This window comes from Lampris incognitus, chromosome 12 (genome assembly GCF_029633865.1).
Source record: "Lampris incognitus isolate fLamInc1 chromosome 12, fLamInc1.hap2, whole genome shotgun sequence".
In the NCBI taxonomy this organism is placed as follows: Eukaryota; Metazoa; Chordata; class Actinopteri; order Lampriformes; family Lampridae; genus Lampris; species Lampris incognitus.
In genome coordinates, this window is record NC_079222.1 from 23,956,252 (window position 1) to 23,982,080 (window position 25,829).

General features: G+C 43.4%; 1 protein-coding gene across 2 annotated transcripts in view; it reads left to right on the forward strand.

The window, feature by feature from the left end:
• The window catches only part of abl1 (c-abl oncogene 1, non-receptor tyrosine kinase), an 87,655-nt gene that overhangs the window by 33,203 nt on the left and 28,623 nt on the right, over nt 1-25,829 (forward strand). Inside the window, exon 1 of one of the 2 annotated variants that reach the window (XM_056290544.1) lies at nt 24,221-24,815. The exons of the other annotated variant lie outside the window; for it this stretch is intronic. Coding sequence (XP_056146519.1) covers nt 24,731-24,815 — 85 coding nt within the window. The 5' untranslated portion in view covers nt 24,221-24,730. Of the gene's footprint in view, nt 1-24,220; nt 24,816-25,829 lie in introns of those variants that run through there. 2 annotated transcript variants of the gene reach the window in all.

Genomic DNA, 25,829 nt, shown 5'->3' on the forward strand with positions numbered 1-25,829 from the left:
TACCGATCCGGGGAGGGCTGAGGACTACCACATGCCTCCTCTGATACATGTGGAGTCGCCAGTCGCTTCTTTTCACCTAACAGTGAGGAGTTTCGCCAGGGGGACGTAGAGATGGGAGGATGGGAAGATCACACTATTCCCGCCAGTTCCCCCTCCACCCTGAACAGGCACCCCGACCGACCAGAGGGGGCACTAGCGCAGCGACCAGGACACATACCCACATCCGGCTTCCCACCCGCAGACATGGTCAATTGTGTCTGTAGGGATGCCTGACCAAGCCGGAGGTAACATGGAGATTTGAACAGGCGATTTCCGTGTTGGTAGGCAACAGAATAGACCATGGGCATTATTGTTTTAAAGTACTGTGAAAGTAATATTCTAAGTTCACTCAGACAACTTTTGAATTGATAAAAAGATTTTGTGAATAAGTGAGAATGAGGCTTAGTTTGGTGACAGGGACCAAGGTTCCATTTGTCACCATCACTCTGAAAAGGTGGCTCCATTTTAGGAATCGACAAAGGGAACCAACAAGGAATTAAATAAATAAGAGGAAATTGTTAAGGCATCAACTTTGATAAAATTCTACCAGTAGGCACCCCGGTAGCTCAATGGTTACAGTGCATGCCACATAACCGCAACTTTCCTGGTTCAATTCTCGCCAGTGACCTTTGTTGTATGTTGTACCCATTTCTCTCTCCCCTTGTTTCCTATCTGCCACCTCACTGTCCACTATCCAATGAAGGCCAAAAAAAAAAACGAACTTGGGAATTGTCAGGGATAGCTTGTTTTGGATCATGATCCCAGATGTAATCATCAAGTTCCACAAGCCTAGTGTTTTCTTCCTCCCTCTTTCTCTAGCATGCTCACAAACACAGAGCTCAGCAGTGGTGCATTAATCTGAACAGTGAACGATGAAAGGCTACTACAAGTTTTGCCCTTTCGCCTTTACCTCACTAAACCTCCCATTTACCCCCCACTCTCCAACAACCATCATCCCATTTGTGCTCCAGATAAGTAAAGGGTACACAAACATAAGCCACTTTCAAGCCTACATTCTGTAATGTCAGAAGAATTTTTCTGGCTCTGGTGAGGATTTTCCCTGTTCACACACAGCTTCTACCCTTAATAGTTACAGATAACATTTATTCATACATGACATGACAGTGTCTTGTGTCTCATTGTCTGCTCATGTAGGACGTCTTTATATCATAAAATGCAGCATCTCTGATGTGATTCTTCTATTTATTTATTCATGTATTTAATCATTTATTATTTTTGCATTCTCAATTTTACGTGTTACTGTACCACACAGCTTGAAATTCCTTGATTTCATCCTATGCATGAACAGAACGCTTTCTTTCTAGGTCATCCATTTTCCATATTTTTTTTAAATATGCTCTTCTACCAGTTTAAAAATAAATCTCATGCTTCATCAGCTTTGCACAATTCACAGATAGTCATTGTGATTGGTTTACGCACTCCTAGAAAAGAGTTTTGATATGGAAATCTGATGACTTGTTTGCACTTGTCATTTAGTAATGCTTCCATAAATGTTACTTGGCCGCGAGTTGGAAAATTGCTGATGCAACTTTTACGGATTCTGGCTCACATTCACACATGAGCCTAACACGTAAAATTTAGGGAGATTTTTTGGGTTAGTCAGCGTGTCTGAATGAGGTTATACACACATATTACAAATACAAAAAGAAACTCCAAGTCAGGATAGCAATGTGTAGTATGGGAACTCTCTGCCCCCGTTCCACACAAAATCCCCAGTTTTCCCAAATCAGTGTTAATTTTGTCAATGAAATTTGTGACAGGAAGTTTATAAACATACATATATATATATATACATATATATGTGTATATATATATATATATATATATATATATATAGATAGATATACACACACACATATATATATACACATACATATATACACATACATATATACACATACATATATACACACACACACACACATATATATATATATATATATATATATATATACATATATATACATATACACGCGGTCGCCTCACAGCAAGAAGTTCCTGGGTTCAAGCCCCGGGGTAGTCCAACCTTGGGGGTCGTCCTGGGTTGTCCTCTGTGTGGAGTTTGCATGTTCTCCCCGGGTCTGTGTAGGTTTCCTCTGGGGGCTCCGGTTTCCTCCCACAGCCCAAAGACATGTAGGTCAGGTGAATCGGCCGTACTAAAATTGTCCCTAGGTTTGAATGTGTGTATGTGTGTGTATGTCGGCCCTATGTGATGGCCTGGCAGCCTGTCCACGGGGAGACACGCCCCCCCCCCCAAAAAAAACAAAAAACACACACACACACACATTCATACTTGGACTGTGGGAGGAACCCGGAGCCCCCGGAGGAAACCTACGCAGACGCGGGGAGAACATGCAAGCTCCACACAGAGGGCGACCTGGGACGACCCCCAAGGTTGGACTACCCCGGGGCTGGAACCCAGGACCTTCTTGCTGTGAGGTGACTGCGCTAACGACTGCACCACCGTGCCACCTATTACACAATATTGTTGTCTAAATTAATGATAAACTATTTCCTAAAATTTCTCAAAAAATTAGGTCAGAAATATATGAGGGAGTGTTATTTTAAAACTAGCCTTGGTTTGATATTGTACTTTTCATTGCCAGTTTAAAATGACGAATCTCACTTGGAATCTTAAATATGGTATTTAAATATGGTTTTTATATACAAGCAGATAAAGTCAATATCGTGTACAATTTCAATGAAAGGTGCCTGGTACTACCACCACAACAGGGCCCTAAATCACTGGCTAGACTCTTCTGTAGTTCAGCTGTGGTGGAACGAGTTACAAAACTCTGTTCGATCGGCAGAGTCCCTCTTAATATTTAAGAAAAGACGAAAGACCCAGCTCTTTTGCAAACACCTCTGCACTTGATGGACCAACAAAAAAAACCCTTCCTTCTATATAGTCTATGCATTGCCTCTGCACACTGCCTGTTGACACCTACATCTTATCGGAGTCGAACTTAGCTTTCAGGAATCAGGAACATTTATTTGTCATTTCATTTCATGCACTTGCGTACATGAAATGAAACGAAATATCTTTTCCCCCAGCTCACAGCATTGCAACACAAAGACAAATACACATATCCAAACTACAAAAACACATACACTACCGTTCAAAAGTTTGGGATCACCCAAACAATTTTGTGTTTTCCATGAAAAGTCACACTTATTCACCACCATATGTTGTGAAATGAATAGAAAATAGAGTCAAGACATTGACAAGGTTAGAAATAATGATTTTTATTTGAAATAAGATTTTTTTTACATCAAACTTTGCTTTCGTCAAAGAATCCTCCATTTGCGGCAATTACAGCATTGCAGACCTTTGGCATTCTAGCTGTTAATTTGTTGAGGTAATCTGGAGAAATTGCACCCCACGCTTCCAGAAGCAGCTCCCACAAGTTGGATTGGTTGGATGGGCACTTCTTGCGTACCATACGGTCAAGCTGCTCCCACAACAGCTCAATGGGGTTCAGATCTGGTGACTGCGCTGGCCACTTCATTACCGATAGAATACCAGCTGCCTGCTTCTGCTCTAAATAGTTCTTGCACAATTTGGAGGTGTGTTTAGGGTCATTGTCCTGTTGTAGGATGAAATTGGCTCCAATCAAGCGCTGTCCACTGGGTATGGCATGGCGTTGCAAAATGGTGTGATAGCCTTCCTTATTCAGAATCCCTTTTACCCTGTACAAATCTCCCACCTTACCAGCACCAAAGCAACCCCAGACCATCACATTACCTCCACCATGCTTAACAGATGGCGTCAGGCATTCTTCCAGCATCTTTTCATTTGTTCTGCGTCTCACAAACGTTCTTCTTTGTGATCCAAACACCTCAAACTTGGATTCATCCGTCCACAACACTTTTTTCCAGTCTTCCTCTGTCCAATGTCTGTGTTCTTTTGCCCATCTTAATCTTTTTCTTTTATTGGTCAGTCTCAGATATGGCTTTTTCTTTGCCACTCTGCCCTGAAGCCCAGAATCCCGCAGCCGCCTCTTCACTGTAGATGTTGACACTGGTGTTTTGCGGGTACTATTTAATGAAGATGCCAGTTGGGGACCTGTGAGGCGTCTGTTTCTCAAACTAGAGACTCTAATGTACTTATCTTCTTGCTCAGTTGTGCAACGCGGCCTCCCACTTCTTTTTCTACTCTGGTTAGAGCCTGTTTGTGCTGTCCTCTGAAGGGAGTAGTACACACCGGTGTAGGAAATCTTCAATTTCTTAGCAATTTCTCGCATGGAATAGCCTTCATTTCTAAGAACAAGAATAGACTGTCGAGTTTCAGATGAAAGTTCTCTTTTTCTGGCCATTTTGAGCGTTTAATTGACCCCACAAATGTGATGCTCCAGAAACTCAATCTGCTCAAAGGAAGGTCAGTTTTGTAGCTTCTGTAACGAGCTAAACTGTTTTCAGATGTGTGAACATGATTGCACAAGGGTTTTCTAATCATCAATTAGCCTTCTGAGCCAATGAGCAAACACATTGTACCATTAGAACACTGGAGTGATAGTTGCTTGAAATGGGCCTCTATACACCTATGTAGATATTGCACCAAAAACCAGACATTTGCAGCTAGAATAGTCATTTACCACATTAGCAATGTATAGAGTGTATTTCTTTAAAGTTAAGACTAGTTTAAAATTATCTTCATTGAAAAGTACAGTGCTTTTCCTTCAAAAATATGGACATTTCAATGTGATCCCAAACTTTTGAACGGTAGTGTATATCCAACATATAAAAAAAAATTCAATGTCCAAGAGAGCGAACGCCAGGATGACTGTCAGAACTACTGGTCTGCATGGGCTAGCAGTTAGCTTAGCCTGCACGGTGTCCTGTCAGATTGCCCTCGGTGTTTCCTCCTCGGGCACAGCTCCAGGCAGGGCCATGGTCCCTGGGCCCACCGGACACAACAGACCAGGCTCCCTCAGCCGATCCAACACCAGCTGTGCCAGCCAGACCCCATTCAACACACCTCCCCGCACGCCACACGACGACACCAAAAACAGTCAATGCTAGGCGAGGCTGGCACCAGACCGCCCTCGGTGTTATCGGAACTGCCGGTCTGCATGGGCTAGCAGTTAGCTTAGCCTGCCGTGCTTCCGCATCCTGTCAGACCATGGTTCCTCTTCGGGCGCAGCTTTAGGCAGGGACATGGTCCCTGGACCCACAGGACGCAGCAGACCAAGCTCTCCCATCCGATCCACTGCCAGCTCTCCCAGCCATCAAACCAAGACACAAACTTAGACGTGGACAAAGACACTGCATGGACGGTACTGGATGAGGCCGCCGCAAGCGGAATTCACGCAGCCATCTTCCCACACTGATACTGGGTAAGGCTGCTGCAAACGTTAATTCGCGCCACCATCTTCCCACACCAGAAGCGGAAGTGGCACTTTATGGCACTTACTCGTGTTGTTCTCTCCTGCCTATATCCTTGCATGTTTTATATCAGCTCTCAGATATATGTTGCCTTGGATAAAAGCATCTGCAAAATAAAATTGTAAATTCTATTGTGATAATAAAATTTTCCATATCCCTCAACAGTACTTTTAACATTAAATTCACATATTCACAAATGTGTTCTCATAACATTTCAAGATAATTACAAGTCTGGTGAAAAAGGACACAAGATAACTGAATTCATGAAACATATTTCCAGTTTAAAGTGCATGCCACCCAACAAAACCTCTCAGACCAATCCCCGCTTTCAACTGCATTATCCCGCAAAAACGTAATGACTAAAACTAAAGGAGACGAAATGTTCAGTTATGAATTACCCACCTCTCTGCAAGATGGTTTTCATACCATACTGTAATGAATAGAAACCAGTGGCTGGCTGGAAGGTAGTAAAAATGAATTATAAAAAAATCTACAACACTACAGTATGCTTTGGGAAATGGTTTGAGAAATGTATATGCCATTTTTAGTAAATAGGTTAAACATACAAAAACACTGGTATAGTCATTAAGTACCACATGAAATGGCGTTTAGGACGTTGTGAGCTTGTGTGACCATTGGATTTAAAAGTGGGTGGGCTGTCCATTTGATAGATGTTCTAATGTTCTACCATGTAGACCAATGGGACTGCCATTTCCTTCAGTGAAAAAAATCATCATGACCAGCATATAGCAGGTAAAGCAGTCCACATGAGAAGTTTCAGAAATACCTACCTCTTCAGTGTGAATGAACTGACTTTTGTTTTCATAGCCACAAAGTTTTGGGGAGAGGAAAGTGTGTGTTTGGATGCAAACAGCCAAAGATGCAACTACAGGAGTGTGGTCATGTACATTTACATTTTCATACAGTGAGAAGGGGTGGGGAAATTCAAATCAAATACTACTGAACATTTTTCTTGCCCACACATGCAGAGACATGTAACTATGAAGCTGATGCCTTTTACATGAAGTGACAACATTGGATTCTTTAGATACAAATAAAAAGGGAAGTATTTGTTGTGATTTTTTTTTTTGCTCATACTGGTAGACAAATGAGAACTCGTTGCACAGAAAAGGGGTAAAATAGAGGAAAACTCATTTTTCATTTTATGTGGTCTTTTACAATGAAGGAAGAGCAACGCAAAGCCACAACTCTTAAGTTATAGAGGAAAGAAATTGCCAAGAAAGCAGCAGTGTAGATTTGAATTATCTGCTGATTTTTAAAAGTAATACCAGTTTGAAAATTTCCTTAACTCTTCCGAACTAGGAAGCCTTGTTAATTCAGGGTATTGCACAATACCATTGAGTCCCTCTCATCTCGTTCAACTTCCTGCAATCTTGTGAGTTTGTATTCCAAGTTCAACTTAACAAGCATATTTTCCTCAAAAACAAGAGTTCACACTTGGAGAACTCAGTATTGAAAAACATCAGTAGTTTGATCTTTTTTAGTTATGGTTAATTGTGTGGAATCCTTAAGTCAACTGTATTTCCCTATTTCTTGAGCCTTAACCACAAAAATACACGAGTGTCACTCACAGACGTGTCCTTATTTTTGTTACACATTCACATACACAGATTTTTATTTGCAAATGCAAGTGAAATGTTTGCACTGTAGAGATCTGACTAAGTCCTTGTGATTCTAAGGCCCATGAGGGACTGCGCCACTGCCATAAGAAAAAAATGCTAATTTGAGCACGATTTAAATCATGCCAATTTCTGTCTTGTTGAGCATTACCTTAGGTAAGATTAGCTTGATAGTCAAATTTTGTTTCTTTTACTTATAAAGATTTTTTATGACTCTCATAGTCCATTTAAATTGCCAACACTGTTCTAAATCCCATACAGATACTTTCCCCAAGTGCCTATCATGCCATAGGCTATATGTTGGCTAGCACACTTTTTACCTTCTTTTTTTTAAGCTCTCCAGTCCTTACAGTACTTGTATGCTTTGTGTTTTGCTACGCTTCCCTTCATATTGCTATAAGAGGCGGGCTGCTATGCTTGCTGCATCTGGATCCACTTAGACACAAAGAAGAGCCGAAGCAGCTTCTCTGCTGCAGCCTGAGAGCCTCAATTGTCAAGTCACTCTTGTATGTATCTGTTTGTCTGTCTTTTACCCCTATGGACAAACAAATGGGACCTTTACCCAGTTATGTAGCTAATGGTTACAGGACATTTAAGGTTGATGGTTTATAAAAAGTGCCTTTGCAGTTAGTGGTCCACTGCACCTTGACTGTCCTGCTAAGTGTATACAACTGGCTTTTTATTCACTTAGGGCTCAAGAGCCGGCAGGATGGACATCAACCCCTTTCTTTATTCATAGCACTTCTTATTCAGCATTTTCTATACTGTAATATGAGTAAACTAGGCCCAAAGTAATAACTCGAACCTGCTCAAAAATCAGTTGTTTTGGAATCTCCAACCCGCCACCCACACAAGTATAGACGCACCCTCTTCCACAATTCTCTTTCCCTCCTGAAAAAAGTTTGGCGGCCCTGGTCTACAAAGTCATAAAACAATGGAATATAAAAGATTATGCTCCCCTGCCAGTGTTCTGGCTCAATGAGTGTTTTTGCAAAATTCTAAAAATGACTGAATTAGCAATCCCCTTTCCCCCTACACACACACACACACACACACTACTTTGCTTTTTGTCAGTAGACTTCATTTATCTTGAATGCGCCCTCTCCTCTCTCTCTCTCTCTCTCTCTCTCTCTCTCTCTCTCTCTCTCTCTCTCTCTCTCTCTCTCTCTCTCTCTCTCTCTCTCTCGCTCTCTCTCTCTCTCTCTCACTTGGTTTTGATTTTAACGTACTCAGTTATTTAAACATACAATCATACACTAAAACAAATGATGCTTTTAGTTTCTATTGGACTTAAACAGGTTGCACTAGACTCCACTCATAAAAAAAGAACTTTCTACATTCAAACTCTGGCTGACTTACATTTAGACAGCGATATTTGGGTGCTTGACTGGAACTTATCCCTTGCCTTTAGTCTTGAACAGTTAATGCTCAACTATGCACATCAGATCTGGATATCTTTGTGTTAAAGTATTACGGTTGATTTTAACTAGTCTACCATACATGTTTTGATGCTAAATGGATGCTAATTATATCTATTGACAAAAATTTCATTTTCTTGAACTTAAGCATTCCAGTGCGCAGTGAGGAAATAAGTGCAGGTGCTGCATGCTGCTTTGTCACCTGGTCCACTTGGCTTGTGTTGTCCTAGCTATGTTATTGTAAAGGGGCCTATTTTGCCTGAATCATTGGATCATTTGGGGTTCTTCCTTATTTCATACCTTCTTTCATCGAGATCTGGCTGGCCTGTTATTATCAAAGGCTGTTGTGGAGCTCTGCTGACATAAAGGCATGTTTTGGCAACAGGTCACCTCAACTTGGAGAGACTGTCTCAGAGGTGATTTATATATATACATACATATATATATATATATATATATATATATATATACACACACACACACACACACATATATATATATATATCACATGTACACACACACACACACACACACACACACATATGTTGCGACACCAGTGGATGCGATGGCTGGCGGATTCAGCCCCCCTATGGATGATGCTGACGGTACCCCCGTATGCACCTATGGCATGAGGTATGTGGTGGTGGTTTTTGGAGGTCGGCGGTTCGGCTGGGACTTTGTTATGGCGAAGGTGTCCATTGCCCTCCTGGGTGCGGATTTCCTGCGCGCTTATGGACTATTGGTAGATGTTAAAACCGCCGCTTGATTGACGCCGTCTCCTTCTGCTCCTACCCATGAACGCTGGGGGAGTCGGGTCCCATCGGCTTGTTCAACATGATTGCCACCGGGGATGAATTTCAGCATACGCTCGCTGAGCTTCCGGACCTCACAACGCCCATCTTCTCACCAGCAGTCTCCAAGCATGGAGTGGAACACTACATCACCACCACGGGCCCCCCAGTCTACGCCCGTGCACGGCGCCTTGACCCAGCCAAGCTCGCCATCGTCAAGGAGGAGTTTTGCCAATATGGAGCGCCTCGGCATTGTGCGCCGCTCTGAAAGTCCATGGGCCTCCCCCCTGTATATAGTTACGAAGGCTAATGGTGGCTGGCACCCATGTGGTGATTACCGCCACCTCAACAATGCCACGACGCCAGACTGCTACCCCGTCCCGCACATCCAGGTCTTCTCCGTGCACTTGGCAGGGGCGGTCATCTTCTCCAAGGTGGACCTCATGCGGGGGTACCACCAGGTGCCGGTCCGCCCGCAGGATGTGCCGAAGACGGCAGTAATCATGCCGTTTGGCCTGTTCGGGTTCCTGAGGATGCCGTTTGGGCTCAAGGGGGCTGCACAGACCTTTCAGCGGCTCATGGACTCTGTGCTATGAGATATGCCGTTCCTGTTTGTTTACCTGGATGACATTCTCGTGGCCAGTACGTCCGCAGCGGAGCACCTGGTCCACCTGGTCCACCTTCGGCAGCTGTTCGAACGGCTCAATCAGCATGGGCTCATCGTCAACCTGGCAAAGTGCCAGTTGGGCCTGCCAGCCATTGATTTCCTCATGCACCGGGTTACAAAGAACGAAGCAACCCCCCTCCCTGACAAGGTGGACGCCGTCGCCAGGTTCCCACGCCTGAACATGGTGAAGTCTCTGCAACCGGTTCATTTCCCGGGCGACTCATCTCATGTGCCCCCTGTATGAGGCTCTGAAGGGTAAGGACCCCAAGGGCCCAGTGGACTGGTCGGAAGAGAGAAACCGGGCATTTGAGGATGCTAAGGCTGTGCTGGCTGATGCCGCCTTGTTGGCGCACCCATCACCAACTGCCCCAGTACCTATTCTTCTTCCTCGGCACTCTGTCTTCTGCTACCTGAGGTACTCACTTAGCAGTTTGCCCTGGGGGAGGGGGGGGGGGGTCCCTTTTTCTGATATACTTGTGGATGTTCCTTGTTTCATACTGGATAGTGACTCTGACACTCACTAACCCTTGGCTCCCATCTTTTTGCTTATCGTACAGTCTCAGGCTGCTGGAACCCTCCATGCATTGTGAGGAGTTTCCGTGACCTGATATCTGTGTCCTTTACCTCCTCCTTTGGCCAGCTTATTCCAGCTGGGTATCTGATGACTGGTAAGGCATATGTGTTGATGGCTTGGAGCTTATTCTTCCCATTGAGCTGGCTCCTCATGACCTGCCTCACCTTCTGGAGGTATTTGGCTTTAGCTGACCTCCTTGCAACCTCCTCGTGGTTTCCATTTGCCTGTGGAATACCCAGGTACTTGTAACTGTCCTGTATGTCTGTTATCCTGCCATCTGGTAATTCAACCCCTTCAGTGCTCACCACCTTTCATCTTTTTGCCACCATTCAAACACACTTGTCTAGTCCGAATTATATCCCAGTGTCGTCACTGTAGATCCTGGTGAGGTGGACCAATGAGTCAGTGTCTCGCTCATCCCTGGTATACAGCTTGATGTCATCCATGTCATCCAGGAGGTGGCTGATGGTAACTCCACTTCTGAGCCTGTATCCATATCCACTCTTTGTGATGATCTGACTGAGGGGGTTCAGGCCTATGCAAAACAACAGTGGGGATAGTGCATCACCTTGGTACATGCCATATTTGGTGATTACCTGTGTGATTGTCTTTGAGTTGCCCTCTAGTGTGGTTTTCCACTGCTGCATTGAGTTCTTGATGGCTAACATTGCTCCATGCTGCTTTGATCTTAGCTTCCAGCCTTCTCTTCCATGGTGGGTACTGTTTGTGACCTGTGTTTTTAATCCTATACCCAAGCATCTCCAGGATTACAGTTGCAGTGGCATATACAAGCTCGCTGGTCTCTGTTATGGTGGAAGTCGAGAGAATTGCATAAGGCTGTGTTCACGTCCTTAAATAGGCTTTGTGATGGTACTTTGTCACTGAGTCGTGGAAGCCGAGCCCGGGGATTGACTGTCTTTAGTCTGGCCATGATTCTCATTTGAACCTCAGTAGCTTCAGCTGTTATGGCTGGTAGGATTGTTTCAGCTGTTCTCATGTATCACCTGGCTACAGGGCGGCCGTTCAGGGTGCTGAGTTGTATAGTCATCCTGTTGGAGCCTCTCCATCTCAAGTTGTGGCAGTAGCTTTCTTCTATTGATTATAGCGCATTGAGCCACTAGCTGCTTCTGAGTCAGTGTGGAAGTAGGTCGCCTACTGGTCCACAGTTCCCACATATGCTTCATATAGCCCCTCTCCAGGGGTTTGTTGTTATAGTAGCGTTCCATCAGTTCCATGTTCTCAGCACTTGTCCATGAATGTCTTGTTCCAGTAGCCCATTTCTCATCAGGTTGTCCTGGTTCCCCAACACCTGACACAGACCTTGTTAACCCATGCGACGTCTGAGCCATTATGACTATATGTGTTACTCTCTCATTTCTGAGGTAATTGGCTTGTATGGCATTAGGAGTTTAAGCCACGGACTGTTACTGGATACTCATCTCAACCAGGGTTTAAACTCCTGATCTCCAGCGAGCTATCCAGCTGCATACACACACACACACACACACACACACACACACACACACACACACACACACACACGCACACGCGCACACACACACCGATCAACCAAAACATTAAAGCCATCTGCCTAATATTGTGTAGGTCCCCCTCATGCCGCCAAAACAGTTCTGATATCCATCGAGGCATGGACTCCACAAGACCTCTGAAGGTGACCTATGGTATCTGGCACCAAGACGTTAGCAGCAGATCCTTTAAGTCCTGTAAGGTGCAAGGTGGGGCCTCAATGGATTGGACTTGTTTTTCCCCCACATCCCACAGATGCTTGATCTGATTGAGATCTGGTGAATTTGGAGGCCAAGATAACACCTTCAACTCTGTCATTTTCTTCAAACCATTCCTGGAAGAATTTTTGCAGTGTGGCAGGGTGCATTATTCTGCTGAAAGAGGCCACTGCCATCAGGGAATATTGTTTTCATGAAGGAGTTTACTTGATCTGCAACAATGCTTAGGTAGGTGGCATGTGTCAAAGTGACATCCACATGAATGCCAGGACCCAAGGTTTCCCAGCAGAACATTGCTCAGAGCATCACACTTCCTCCTCCAGCTTGTCTTCTTCCAATAGTGTATCCTGGTGCCATCTCGTCCCCAGGTAAACAACGTATACGCGCCCAGCTGTCCACATGATGTGAAAGAAAATGTGATTCATTAGACCACACCACCTTCTTCCATTGCTCCATGGTCCAGTTCTGACACTCATGCTTTCGCCGGTGGACAGGGGTCATCATGGACAGTCTGAGCAGTCTGTGGCTACGCAGCCCCATACACTAAGCTGCGATGCACTGTGTTCTGACACCTCTCTATCATAGCCAGCATTTACTTTTTCAGCAATTTGGGCTACAGTAGCTCTTCTGTGGAATCAGACCAGACGCGCTAGCCTTCGCTCTCCACGCACATCAATGAGCCTTGGGCGCCATGATCCTGACATTGGTTCACTGGTTGTTCTTCCTTGGACCACTTTTGGTAGGTACTGACCACTGCATACTGAGAACACCCAACAAGACCTGCTGTGATGGAGATGCTCTGACCCAGACGTCTAGCCATCACAATTTGTCCCTTGTCAAAGTTGTTCAGACACTTACACTTGTCCATTTTTCCTGCTTCCAACAAATCTACTTCATAAACTGACTGTTTACTTGCTGCCTAATATATCCCACCCCACGACAGGTGCAATTGTAATGAGAATCAATGTTATTCACTTACTTGTCAGTGGTTTTAATGTTTTGGCGGATCAGCGCATGTGCACGCGTGTGTGTTTGTGTGTGTGTGTGTGTGTGTGTGTATATATATATATATAACTTTGTTAAAAGAAATACTCAACAGTAGGACAGTAGGGAAAGGGCTCAACAAATAAGGAGCAAAATCCTGTGAGTCAAGTAAATTCTTTATTTTGTTCTTTGTTCTTTATTCTTTAAAGAATTTACTTGACTTACTATATATATATATATATATATGTGTGTGTGTGTGTGTGTGTGTGTGTGTGTGTGTGTGTGTGTGTGTATGTGTGTATGCATGCCTGCAAAATTCCTTGGCCACTATGATGTGTTGAATGACAACCGGGTCAGTCTAAGTGTCTGTCACATTGTAAATTTACAACCATGTGTCTTGTAATCTTCAAACCTAACTCCTTGACCTTCCAACTGCCATTGGTCCCCACCCTTAGTATCCCATCTCTTAGCCATTCCATGGTCCAATTATGTGGAACCCAAAACGTTTTCTCCTTTTCCCTTGGTCTGCCCCCCTCAGATGCCTCTTTGTACATTCTTCAGGACTCCCTGAGTAAACGGATAAACTATCATATGCACATAGACAAACCAGATACACTTGTACACATAGCGCCTGGTTCCTCAGTGCCTGACATTGAAGGTAGCTGGGCTGTTGTGGATGGATGTGGCTGCTAGTCTCTGCATTGGAATGATGAATAAAGCATGGTGTAAAAACCACTGATTGGAACCTGCTAATCTCGGTTTCTCTCTTTCTCCCTCTTTTTTGCCCTCTCTAATTAAAAAGTCTAAGTTAGTCTAAGTACAGTAACCCACATCCATGACTGAAGGACAGGATGGATGCCAGGGGTCAGCAGGCTGTTTCGAGATTGTTAGACTCATCATATTTCCCGACGCAGGCAAGATGCCATTTCAGTGCGCACTGAAATATCAATGTCTAGCTAAAGAAATTTTGTGTTATTATCTTGGAAATTGCTAAATTCACAGTTACTTATGTTATAACACATTACACATTAAACATCTACACTGCAGTACCCAGGTACTGATTTGCCCTAATGGTCCTCATGGGTCCGCTTTTACTCTCAACACTTAATGGACCGAATCACTCGCGTGTGCTGCTGGTTAGTGTACAGTTGTAAAGAAGTGTGAAGTATGAAATGCCAGTATGCCTATTTGGGAGTAGCATGCACTGAGTATTCTTGTTTGAGTTTCTGGTTTGAACCAGAATCCCTTCCATCAGCACTACAATAGTTTGTTCCAAAACGATGCTGCTGCCTCAATGGAGAATTTGGGAATCCAACCTGTTTTGTGCTTGAAGGTTTGGAAAATGAAATCAGGAAAGCAGGAGGGGGTATACAAGAGGAAAAAGGCCAAAAACCTTCCCCTGGGTCTGTGTACGTCAGCTAACTGTTAACATACCAAGAGAGGCCGGATTATAAAACGCAAGCGAATAATTCTCCTATGAGCTCACAGCTAAATAATGTGCTTCATGTTTCTCCATCTGCAACGTTTTTTCCTCTTTCCTTCTCTATTTTTTATAGCCCCTCTCCTCTTCCCTTCATCTCCTCAGCTCCTCATCTTAAAATTCTGTGACTGTGGTAAATTAATTGGCCTGTCAGGGAGTTCAGGGAAGTGTGCATTTCTTCCCCTTTGGTATGTGGTGGTGGATGAGAGGAAGAAAATCATTTGCCATCTTAGCACCAGAGTGATTAGCCTTTGTGCAGCTTGGTGGCATGTGACTGTATGCCCGTGGCACTGAGGTCATTATTTGTATAGCCACTGAGATTTAAAATTGTGTGTAGGGAAGCCCAATTGTGGGCAAACAATTTATCAGCGCCTACACCAAACAAAGTCACATTCCCTATATCAGAATAACAATAACAGGGATGCTAAGAAAATTTTGATGTATTGACCTTTCAGTGAAAAATGACAGTTTTAAACAAAAACAGCCTTTGTAATACGTGTCTTCAGTTTTTGCTGGTGGTAGACAATGCTGTTGGACTGGTGACTTGGGTTGAGTCGCTGATAATTACAAGTGTGGATGAGTCAAAGGCTGATGAGAAACAAGCCCCATTTTTCTGGCATAAGAACTTAGAAAATGGCTACAGCACGATCTTTGGTTGCTCTAGTTGGGGATGTAGTGAACAAGAGTTGAGCTTCAAGGTATATTTAGTGAAACACAAACCTGTCATTCACGTGCATTATGCGTATTGGAATTTAAACGTTAGTTGGGAAATTAAAGATGTGAGGGCATGAGTTATCGGTAGCAAATGTAACCAAGCCTCACAGTATCAGGCTTAAAAGTAGAAACTGTGATGTGGGGAATTGGCAGCCTCTGTGTATTTCTGCCCCATTGTTTTGTTTTGGTATATTGTTTGGGTTGGATTTGAGATGGGAGAGTGAGCTATGAGGGACAAAGTTTCTGTTCTCACAAAGAAAAGCACCCATATTTACAGTGCATTCACACCAACTGCAATTCCAGGCTTTTGCACAATGCGAGTCAATGAAAAGTGAATTGAAAGAGGTTATATGGTGCAACAAGCTGCCGTTTACTCCCCAGATGCACATAACAATCTGTTATTGTGTATAGCAAAACAACAGCAAGCTGATATTCTCAAAGTGAGCATATGGTGCTTAATGAGAACTCCAAGTGAGTTCTTTGGTCCTTTGGACTTTGAGGAGCCATGCTGATTGGTTCATTACAAGCAAAAATGTCGCTCAAGTTGAACATTTCTCAACTTGAGGGAGCAAGCATTTGTCTCATTTAGCGTGTCTCTTGGCCAAACAGCGACTTGTTGCTCCATGTGACCTCTTTCCATTGACTTTTCACTGATTTGCCCCATGCCAAAGTGTGGAACAAGGGAGCCCACAAGCACTCTTGCCATCAAACTAATGTAGGCCAGACGTTCAAAAGATGGAGAGCTCTGAAACTGGGAAAAAAAAGGGTTCGGCAGTGATGCCGACCTTGCAACATTTTTACTGTGCAAGTAAATTACTTTTTGTAATTTCCAGCAGGTGTTGCCATTGTAGGTATCCATAGGGAAGGAATCAGGGATAGGAAGGGTGGGGCTTCACCTCTTGGCTACACCCCGCAACGCAAAACCACAACAGTAACATGCAACAAAAATGCAAAAAAAGCATAGAAGTCACCAAGTCCTGACATTACAGATTCTTCTTTGAAATGTTGCAGCTAAATGCTCATTGTGCATATTTTCAGGGATAAATGAAAATACAGTTATTTAATGTTATCAAGCAGCCTGTTGGTGTTGGTTAAACATTGAAGTTTACAATTTGAAGCCCCTTCTGTAGTGAGGGGACAACCTGAATACTCCAGTTTTGACATACTATATAGTTTACCTGTGGTTGGAGATAGGCTAGTCCATGATAGACACAAAATTGAGGTCTAGGCCCGTTTTCATGGTCCAACGGTATTTGTCAATTTTGTTTAACAAAGAAGTGTATTTTATGCCCCTTCGTTTTAGTTGTAGGAACACTTTTAGTATTGACTGTAGGCCAAAGTCAGGATTGAATACTTCCCGCTTCTAAATATTTGTTTTACGTTGACGGTTATAAAAAAAATAGTGGAAAACCCTGGGTTCAGGAGTTTTTGTGTCAAAGCTACTTGAGCCAGATAAATCCCTATGGGAGCTTTGTGGAAAACTAATACTAGCGCCAGCATCAAATGCAGGTGAGGACGCTTTTTTTCACCATAAGATTGTAATAACAGTTTCAAATCATTACCTCAGATGTGAATTAGTTATCACGACTTGGCAATTTATACCAATTTTGCACATAGGTAACATACTTCAGCATCAAAGCTGTGGGAGCAAATCATGTTAAATTAGAAAAGTAAGTCTTAACAAGAGTTTTTGACTACTTTCATTTAAAAAAAGAAGTATCCAAGCAAGAGGTGTGGATTATTGGAGATTTCATTTTACTAAATGACCAAGACAACAACTCACTAGTTTTATAACTAAGTCTAGTGCGTAAACAACAGTGGTCTTATTGATTTCCTTTATTTATTTTTTTGATTTTGAGATACTTTATTGATCCCTGTAGGGAAATTACACTCTGCATTTAACCCATCCTATTGTAAAGGAGCAGTGGGCAGCTGCAGCACCTGGGGACCAACTCTTGTTCTTCTTTTCATTGCCTTGGTCAGGGGCACAGACAGGAGTATTAACCCTAACATGCATGTCTTTGTGGTGGTGGGGGAAACTGGAGCACCCGGATAAAACCCACCGCAGACACAGGGAGAACATGCAAACTCCACACAGAGGATGGCCTGGGATGACACCCCCCCCCACCCCCAAGGTTGGACAACCCCGGGGTTCAAACCCAAGACCTTCTTGCTATGAGGCAACAGCGCTAACCACTGCGTCACCATGCCACCCAACAGCTGGCAAAAATGCTGGCAAAAATCCAGTTTGTCCTTGTTATGTTGATAACCACCATGTAGAACACCTTCTAAGGTGTGCATATGGGTCAGGAGTTAATGTTATTCTGTAACTACTCAGTTCTTGAACTTAGCAGCACAAACTTAAAAGCCAGTTAGATTTTGTTTATTTGTTGCACACACAAAAAATACAGAATGGATCAGTACAACAAATAAGGTAAAGGAAAAAAGATAGGAATAGTAAAGAACTAGGTGAGCCTAGTTGACCACTTGTGTCCTCCTCCTACCCCTGTGCCCCTGACTTGCTTTGTATGATAAATATCAATTCATCATCAGTGTAATTGTGAAATGTGTACAGTAAGGTTTGAATGACAACTGCACTCGAACTGTGTAGAATCAACTTTGTTCGCCTCACCGCCCCCTCCCTCCAGCACGGTGCACTCACACCAGCAGTGACCTTCCTTTTGAAAATGACAACAAAGTTGGTAAAGCTATACATTGGAATTTTTTTTTGTTTTTTTTTTTTTGCAGATAAATATTTAGATAAATATTATACCATCAGAACGGCTTTGTGCCCCCCCCCCCTTTTCCCCTTCAATTGTATCTGGCCAATTATACCACTCTTCCGAGCCATCCTGGTCACTGCTCCACCCCCTTTGCTGATTCGGGGAGGGCTGCAGACTACCACATGTCTCCTTCGATACATGTGGAGTCGCCAGGCACTTCTTTTCACCTGACAGTGAGGAGTTTCACCAGGGGGAAGTAGCACTTGGGAGGATCATGCTATTCCCCCCAGCCCCCCCGAACAGGTGGCCGAGGAGGTGCTAGTGCAGCGACCAGGACACATACCCACATCCGTCTTCCCACCTGTAGACACGGCCAATTGTGTCTGTAGGGACAAGCTGGAGGTAACACGGGGATTCGAACCGGCGATCCCCGTGTTGGTAGGCAATGGAATAGACCGCTACGCTACCCAGATGCCCTGTTTTGTGTTTGTAAGTAAAGTTTTTGTAAAGTTTGCTATCGGCTATTTGTCCAGTCATCTCGACAACCAGGAAATGAAACTCGTATTGATTACATTTAGCAATATACGCACCAAAAGGATTATTTTTCAGTGAATCCCTTAGTTACAAGATTGTGTGAGCGAGACAGTGTTTCGTTATTGCTGAAGTATTCACAAACATGTCAGTTTTCTAGATTGCAGCATAGGCATGCGTTTGCCTCTATTGTTGAGGTTTGTGTGTGTGTGTGTGTGTGTGTGTGTGTGCGTGCTGCTCCCCCTACTCACGTAATTCTGACTTTTTGCGCAAGCATGTTTTAACAACAGGGTGTCAGTCGTTTAGTCACACCATACTTTCAGTCTCATAGGAAGTTTGGTAAAAATGTACAGGAGAGGCCAAAGAAAAAAAACCCCATGAGGCTTGTCTCCAAGGAGTTACAAAACAAAATCACAATCAAACAAAGTAACACATACGAAACACGATACACTTAACATTGAAGCAACAATTAAAAGGGGTAGAAGGTTTAACAGAGAAGGAGGATGACCGATGGCCTTTATGTTGTTACAATGGCTGACTAATCAAATACATTTCTTATTGTGCTTCTTAAAGGTATTGCAGATGGGGCAGGTTCTGATGGAAACTGGTAGCTCATTCCAAAAGCGTGGGCCCCTGGGGGGGCGTCCAGGTGGCGTGGCTGTCTATTCCATTGCCTACCAACACAGGGATCGCCAGTTTGAATCCCCATGTTACCTCCGGCCTAGTCGAGCGTCCCTACAGACACAATCGGCTGTGTCTGTGGTGGGAAGCTGGATGTTGGTATGTGTCCTGGTCGCTGCACTAACGCCTCCTCTGGTCGATTGGGGCACCTGTTTGGGGGGGAGAGGGGAACTGGTGGGTATAGCGGGCAAGGGTGGGCAATCTTATCCAGAAAGGGCCAGTGTGGATGCAGGTTTTTGTTCCAACCAAGCAGTTACACACCTGATCCCACTAATCAACCAGTAGCGTCATTACTGAGGAACTTAATTAGGAGAAACAGGTGTGTAATTGCTTGGTTGGAACAAAAACCTTCACCCACACCGGCCATTTCTGGATAAGATTGCCCACCCCTGGCGTGATCCTCCCACGCGCTATGTCCCCCTGGCGAAACTCCTCACTGTCAGGTGAAATGAAGCTGCTCACGACTCCACATGAATCGGAGGAGGCATGTGGAAGTTTGCAGCCCTCCCCGGATTGGCAGAGGGGGTAGAGCAGCGATCAGAACAGCTTGGAAGAGTGGGGTAATTGGCCAAGTACAATTGGGGAGAAAAAGGGGTAAAAAAAAATAATAATAAGACAGACGACAGAAAGAGCAGAACTGTCACTACTTTATGAAAGATCCTCATCAGCCAAGCAGGGATTCATATAAATGGGTGACATTTCTCATTACTATTACAATGTTATTCATCATAATTGATAGAAAGTTAAAGTGGGTTGAGATTACAAATGTTATATACTGTGAAGTACAACAACATCTGTTTTTGTTAAGGAAACGTAGCAAATTTAAGATAGATAGGGAAATTCTTTTATTGCTCTATACATCATTTATTTAGTCTGTACTACATTTTTCCATTATTGCTTGCTTTTGTAATTTGAATTTGAAATGGAAAAACCCTTTGCATAGAATATAGTAAGTAGGACTGTGTATTGGCGAGAATCTGGCAATACGATACGTATCACGATACATGGGTTACAATTCCATATATCACGATATATTGCAATACTGTATGAAAGGCGATATATTGCGATTTCATAGGGCTGTGTTCTTTGTGCTTATGCTGCTTCCTGTCTCAGTTTATGTTGTTGGGTTGGAGTGGAAGAGTCAAATGGCTGAAGATAAATTACAACACTGTTATCTAGCGGTCATGGGGTTACACACAACACAAAATGTTTGTCACGAACCTTTACATGTTAAAATTTAAAAAACCAATATAGTGGTTTTGAGAATCGATAAATTATCACAAAAGATAATATCGTGATAATCGAGTGTATCGATATATTTCTTACACCCCTAGTAAAGATGTCTTCTAACATTACCACAATGTATGTTAACGATTCTATGTGGCCAGAATGTTTTAAGAACAGCTTTGTTCAATCAGATGTTCACTCTCATCCACTTTATATATATGCAGAGTTTGAAATTCTACCTTCAGCTAGACAGTATAGGGCTCCCATTTTTAAATCTAGTAGAGCCAGAAGGTCCTTTCTACGTAGAGCCATTACAGCTTTTAATTGTGGGCAGAGAGAACCTACCTCCAGTAATTTAGAGTTAGACTTGTTGTTATAGTACTACCTTTTGTATTTGTATTATGTAATTTGATTTTGTATTATTTTACTCTCATTTTTATGTGGGATTGTATATTGTTCAACCAATGCATGTCATGTGTTGTCTCTGCTGCACAAAAATAACTGCCTGGGAACATTAAAGAACTACTACTACTCCTACTATTACTATTATTACTACTGGGGCGGCATGGCTGAGGAGGTAGAGCGGGTTGTCAAGTAATCGGAAGGTAGCTGGTGCGATCCCCGGCTCCTGCGTCGAGTGTGTCGAAGTGTCCTTGAACAAGACACTGAACCCTTAACCGCTCCTGATGAGCAGGGTGGTGCCTTGCATGGCAGCCTCCACCATCAGTGTATGAATGTGTGGGAATGGGTGAATGTGAGGCATATACTGTAAAGCGCTTTGAGTGGTCGATAGACTAAAAAAGTGCTATATAAATGCAGTCCATATAACATTTACCATTTACTACTACTAGTACTACTACTACTACTACTACTCCCACCACCACTACTACTACCTTGTGTCAGAATGTTGGCTAGCTAGTCAATAGATACAATGCTTGCATCCTCTGCAGTTATATATTTCAAATTAACAGTAATTTCTTTACCCATTATCATGTTAATGCTGGTACCATGGTATTTTGCAGCTCCTTTTTATCCCTACATCATGTCATTTCATACCTTTTGCATACCACCTAAACTGAAAAGTGGGGCATGGGGGCTGTACGTCATCTGTACTTCTGGGCTGCATACTTGGTTGCAAACGTTCGATGTGAATTTGGTGGTTTTAGCAGTCACAGCACAAAAAGTCAAACAAATGCAGGTAGAAGTACACAACTGTAGTCATTCGTTTTGTTTAGAGCTAATCATGTGAGGTGATCAGCAGCCTACACTGAAAAGTAATTGTCTGAAGAGTGAACTGGCAAAACTTTGTACACCATTTGATAGCTGTGCATTTACACTCCAATTGGCCAATTGGTGTCAGAATTGGGTGTAGATTTCAGAATGTGTGCTTCAAAAGTTAAAACATTTTTTTAACGCAGAACCTCTCCAGTCCCACTGTGGGGAGGGATCTTTCTACAGTGTCCAGTATTCCAGACAGGATTTCTTTTTAAGCATGCAGCACTCTTTAGGGCTATGGCTTTATCATAAGGTCATTTACTCTACCCAAAATTATCACACCTTTGAATTAAATTATTTGAATTTAAATGGATAGAAATTTGAACAATGATGAGTGAGAGCCAAAGAGCTAACAGACCTTGTAATTTACAGTGTGAAAGAAAGGAAAAGCAACCTAATAGCCGAACTTTGTTTCAGAATAAGTGGTCGCTTCCAGTGTGGGAAGATGGCAGCGCACATTCATGTTTGCAGCAGCCTCACCCAGTACCGCTGTGGGAAGATGGCGGCGCAAATTCACTTTTGCAGCGGCGTCACCCAGTACCGTCCATGCAGTGTCTTTGTCCATGTCTGCGTCTTCGTTTGATGGTTGGGACAGCTGACGCTGGATCGGCTGGGAGAGCCTGGTCTGCTGCGTCCTTTGGGCCCAGGGACCACAGCCCTGCCTGGAGCTGTGCCCAAGGAGGTAACACCGAGGCGGTCTGATAGGACGCGGAAGCGGGCAGGCTAAGCTAACTGCTAGCCCATGCAGACTGGCAGTTTCGATAAGACCGAGACCGGTCTGGCGGTGGCCTCGCCTAGCCTTGACTGTGTTTTGTCATGTGGGGTGTGGGGAGGTGTGTCAAAGGTGTCTGGCTGGGAGAGCTAGCATTGGATCGGCTGAGGAAGCTTGGTCTGCTATATCCTGTGGACCCAGGGACCACGGCCCTGACTGGAGCTGCGCCCGATAAGGAAACACCAAGGGTGGTTTGACAGGATGCGGAAGCGGGGCAGGCTAAGCTAGCTGCTAGCCCATGCAGACCAGCAGTTCTGACAGTCATCCTGACTGGTATTCGTTCTCCTGGACAGTGATTTTTTTGTTTGTTTGTTTGTTTAGATATATGTGTTAGTTTGTATATATGTGTTCTTGTAGTTCTTTTAGTTTTTGGTTGTGTTTTTGTCTTTGTGTTGCACTGCTGTGGGTTGGGGGAAACGATGTTTTGTTTCATTTCATGTGCGCAAGTGCATGAAATGAAATGATAAAGTGTTTCTGATTTCTGATTTTCTGATATCTTAATTGAAAACCAGTAAATAATGATTATTGTGGAAGAGCACAAATTCTTCTGGCTTTGACTCTTAAGTGTGCAATCACAGTCATTTGTTGCAGCTGTTTCGAGATTAGTGCTGTAATCATGACTGACATCATGCACACCTCAGTCAGAGACCCTCATCTTATGACCTTTTGACATCTTCCCGTTTCCACCTTTTACACTGGTGTGCTGCATTTCCTGCTGCAGTGGTGACAAAATCCCTTAGTCTGTCGAGGTATACCGAGTTGTATAGAACGGGAACAGGAGACAGCTGAGAAAAGACAGAAGAGGACGATTTATCAAGTCATGTTGCAAGAGTCTTTGGCTTCTGCCAAAGATTATTTGTTCTTTCCAGAAATGGACAAACCACTGCTGCTCTTTGAAATCATGTGGCCTTGCTTTTTTTCCCCCCACATCATTTTGATCATCTCAAATATATTAGATTTTACAGTTTACTCATATTGAAACAGAAAATAGGAATTGAGACTTGTTTCACTGGTCTTTGAAAAGTAGCGGGACATGAGCAGACATGTATACTTTTATCCGCGTTGTACCAGGAGCTTTATGTCTTTAAATAAAAGATCTGAAAAGCTGTGCGTTCAACCTGTAAACACTTCAGACTGGAGCGAGGGCTGGAGTATTGCTGAGGAGATAGGGGCTCGGACACAGAAGGAGAAGGGGGAAGGGGGGTTACAATGTTGGAGGAGGGGCTTCTTGTAATCATCTTGTGACTTTCCAACAAAAGGAAAAGGGAAATTTTCATCACTGATTCAAGTCTAAACTTAATTTAAAAAAAAGCTAATTTTTAGGAACCTTCTTCACTTTTGTTGGCACGAGTTTTGTGTGCTGGTGTGTTTCTGTTTATATTCTTGAGTATGCCTCTGTGTGTGTGTGTGTGTGTGTGTGTGTGTGTGTGTGTGTGTGTGTGTGTGTGTGTGTGGTGGTTCTCTCTCTCTCCCTCCCATTGTGTGTTTGCTGGGGGATGGTGGGAGGTCCCAACCAGCTGATGTCATTGAGTGCAGCAGGCTGAGCCTGAAAGAGGCCCTTTGTTGGCAGCTTGTAGCACGAGCGAGTCCCTGTGCTTTGGATGCACACTCACACAAGCAACAGGAGAGAGGAATGGCACCGTTAGGACCGCCCTGCTGCCCACTCAACTGACACATCTGCATGCCCACCACACTTTTGGACCGAACACGCGTGCCTTTTGGGTTGTTACCGCGTCCACTTCAAGTGGGGATAGCTAAGACTAAAGGGGAAACAAGATGGAGCCACTCGGAGGAGACGGTTTGTAGACTGTGTTGTACAGAGCGGAGTCTACTTTTCTGTTTGTAACAAGAGTGGGGTGCTTTCAACAGCTGGAAGAACTTGCGCAAAGGGCGCCAGCGTTATTTTAGCCTTTCTGCTCTAGGCTCATTTATCCGTACTCTTTTTTTTTTTCACCTGGTAAATTTTTTTCTCCTGCTTAGCACTTAACAGAAAGCAAACACTGGGGGACGTTAAGATTCACTGAAGAAACAAAAGTTTTCAACCTAGAAGTGAAAGAAAGCAAATGAAAATGTTGGAGATTTGCCTGAAATTGGTGGGGTGTAAATCCAAGAAAGGCCTCTCGTCCTCCTCCAGCTGTTACTTGGAAGGTAAGAGTCTTTTTGGAAAAGCTTTTCTCTGGACTCATAGCAGAGGGCGAGACATTCAAGTTTACCCATAGAGAAAGATTAAGAAATAATACAAGAAAATTACCGCAAGAAAGACGAGATATGATTAAGAAGAGGTAAGGGACGAAATACAGAGGGTAGAGATCAGTTATCTGTGTGTAAAGGCTTAGTTCCTACACTCTGAAAAGTGGAGAAGGAGGAGAAAAGGCGAGAACGGCTAGACATATTGGCTAGCTGCAGAGAAAAGAAGTGGAAAATGAGAGGGAATACAAGCAAACCCGATTCCAAGCCATGTCCCACTTAACTCATGTTTATGAGGAGAGAGGATCCAATCTCATTCTTTATGCTCCATTTTAGCTCCCTTCTGTTTTGTACTGTTTGTTTTGTTAGTGACTTCTATATATATCAAGAAATAAAGAAAGAATGAGATTTGGATAGAATTAGCCTACATGTTTTGTTTCTTTTTGCAGTTTGCACATAGAAGGTGACTTTATCCACTATTTCAAATTAGCTTAGTGTCGCTACTCAGAGCTAAGCGGGCTAATTGGATTTACATGTTTTATTGAAGGATCATTGAAATTTAAATAAAATCAACAGAGAAATTAATTTATAACGGAAGACACAGTGAAGTCTTCCATGTGTGCCAAAGATTGTGCAGCCAAATGAATTAATAGAGAAAACAGCCTTTGAGCTCTCCCCAGTTAAGTGGATGGCTGTGATCAGAAGCTTTCAATAACAACCACCCAGAACACTGAGTGCAAACACATTAAACTTTATGTGTAGATGATTCACATTACTGGTGGGTTTTTTTTCTTCTTTCTTCCTTTTTTGTCTTTGGAAGTCCAAGACACACTGTCTAACTTATTTAATCTTTGAATTAAGAAGACCTATCTAGCTTTTGTCCTCTAATTATATTGCACCAACTAGAAGGCTGTTTAAAATCAGAAGAGATATCCACCTCAAGTCCATAGGCAAACTCCATGAAGAAAGTAGCAG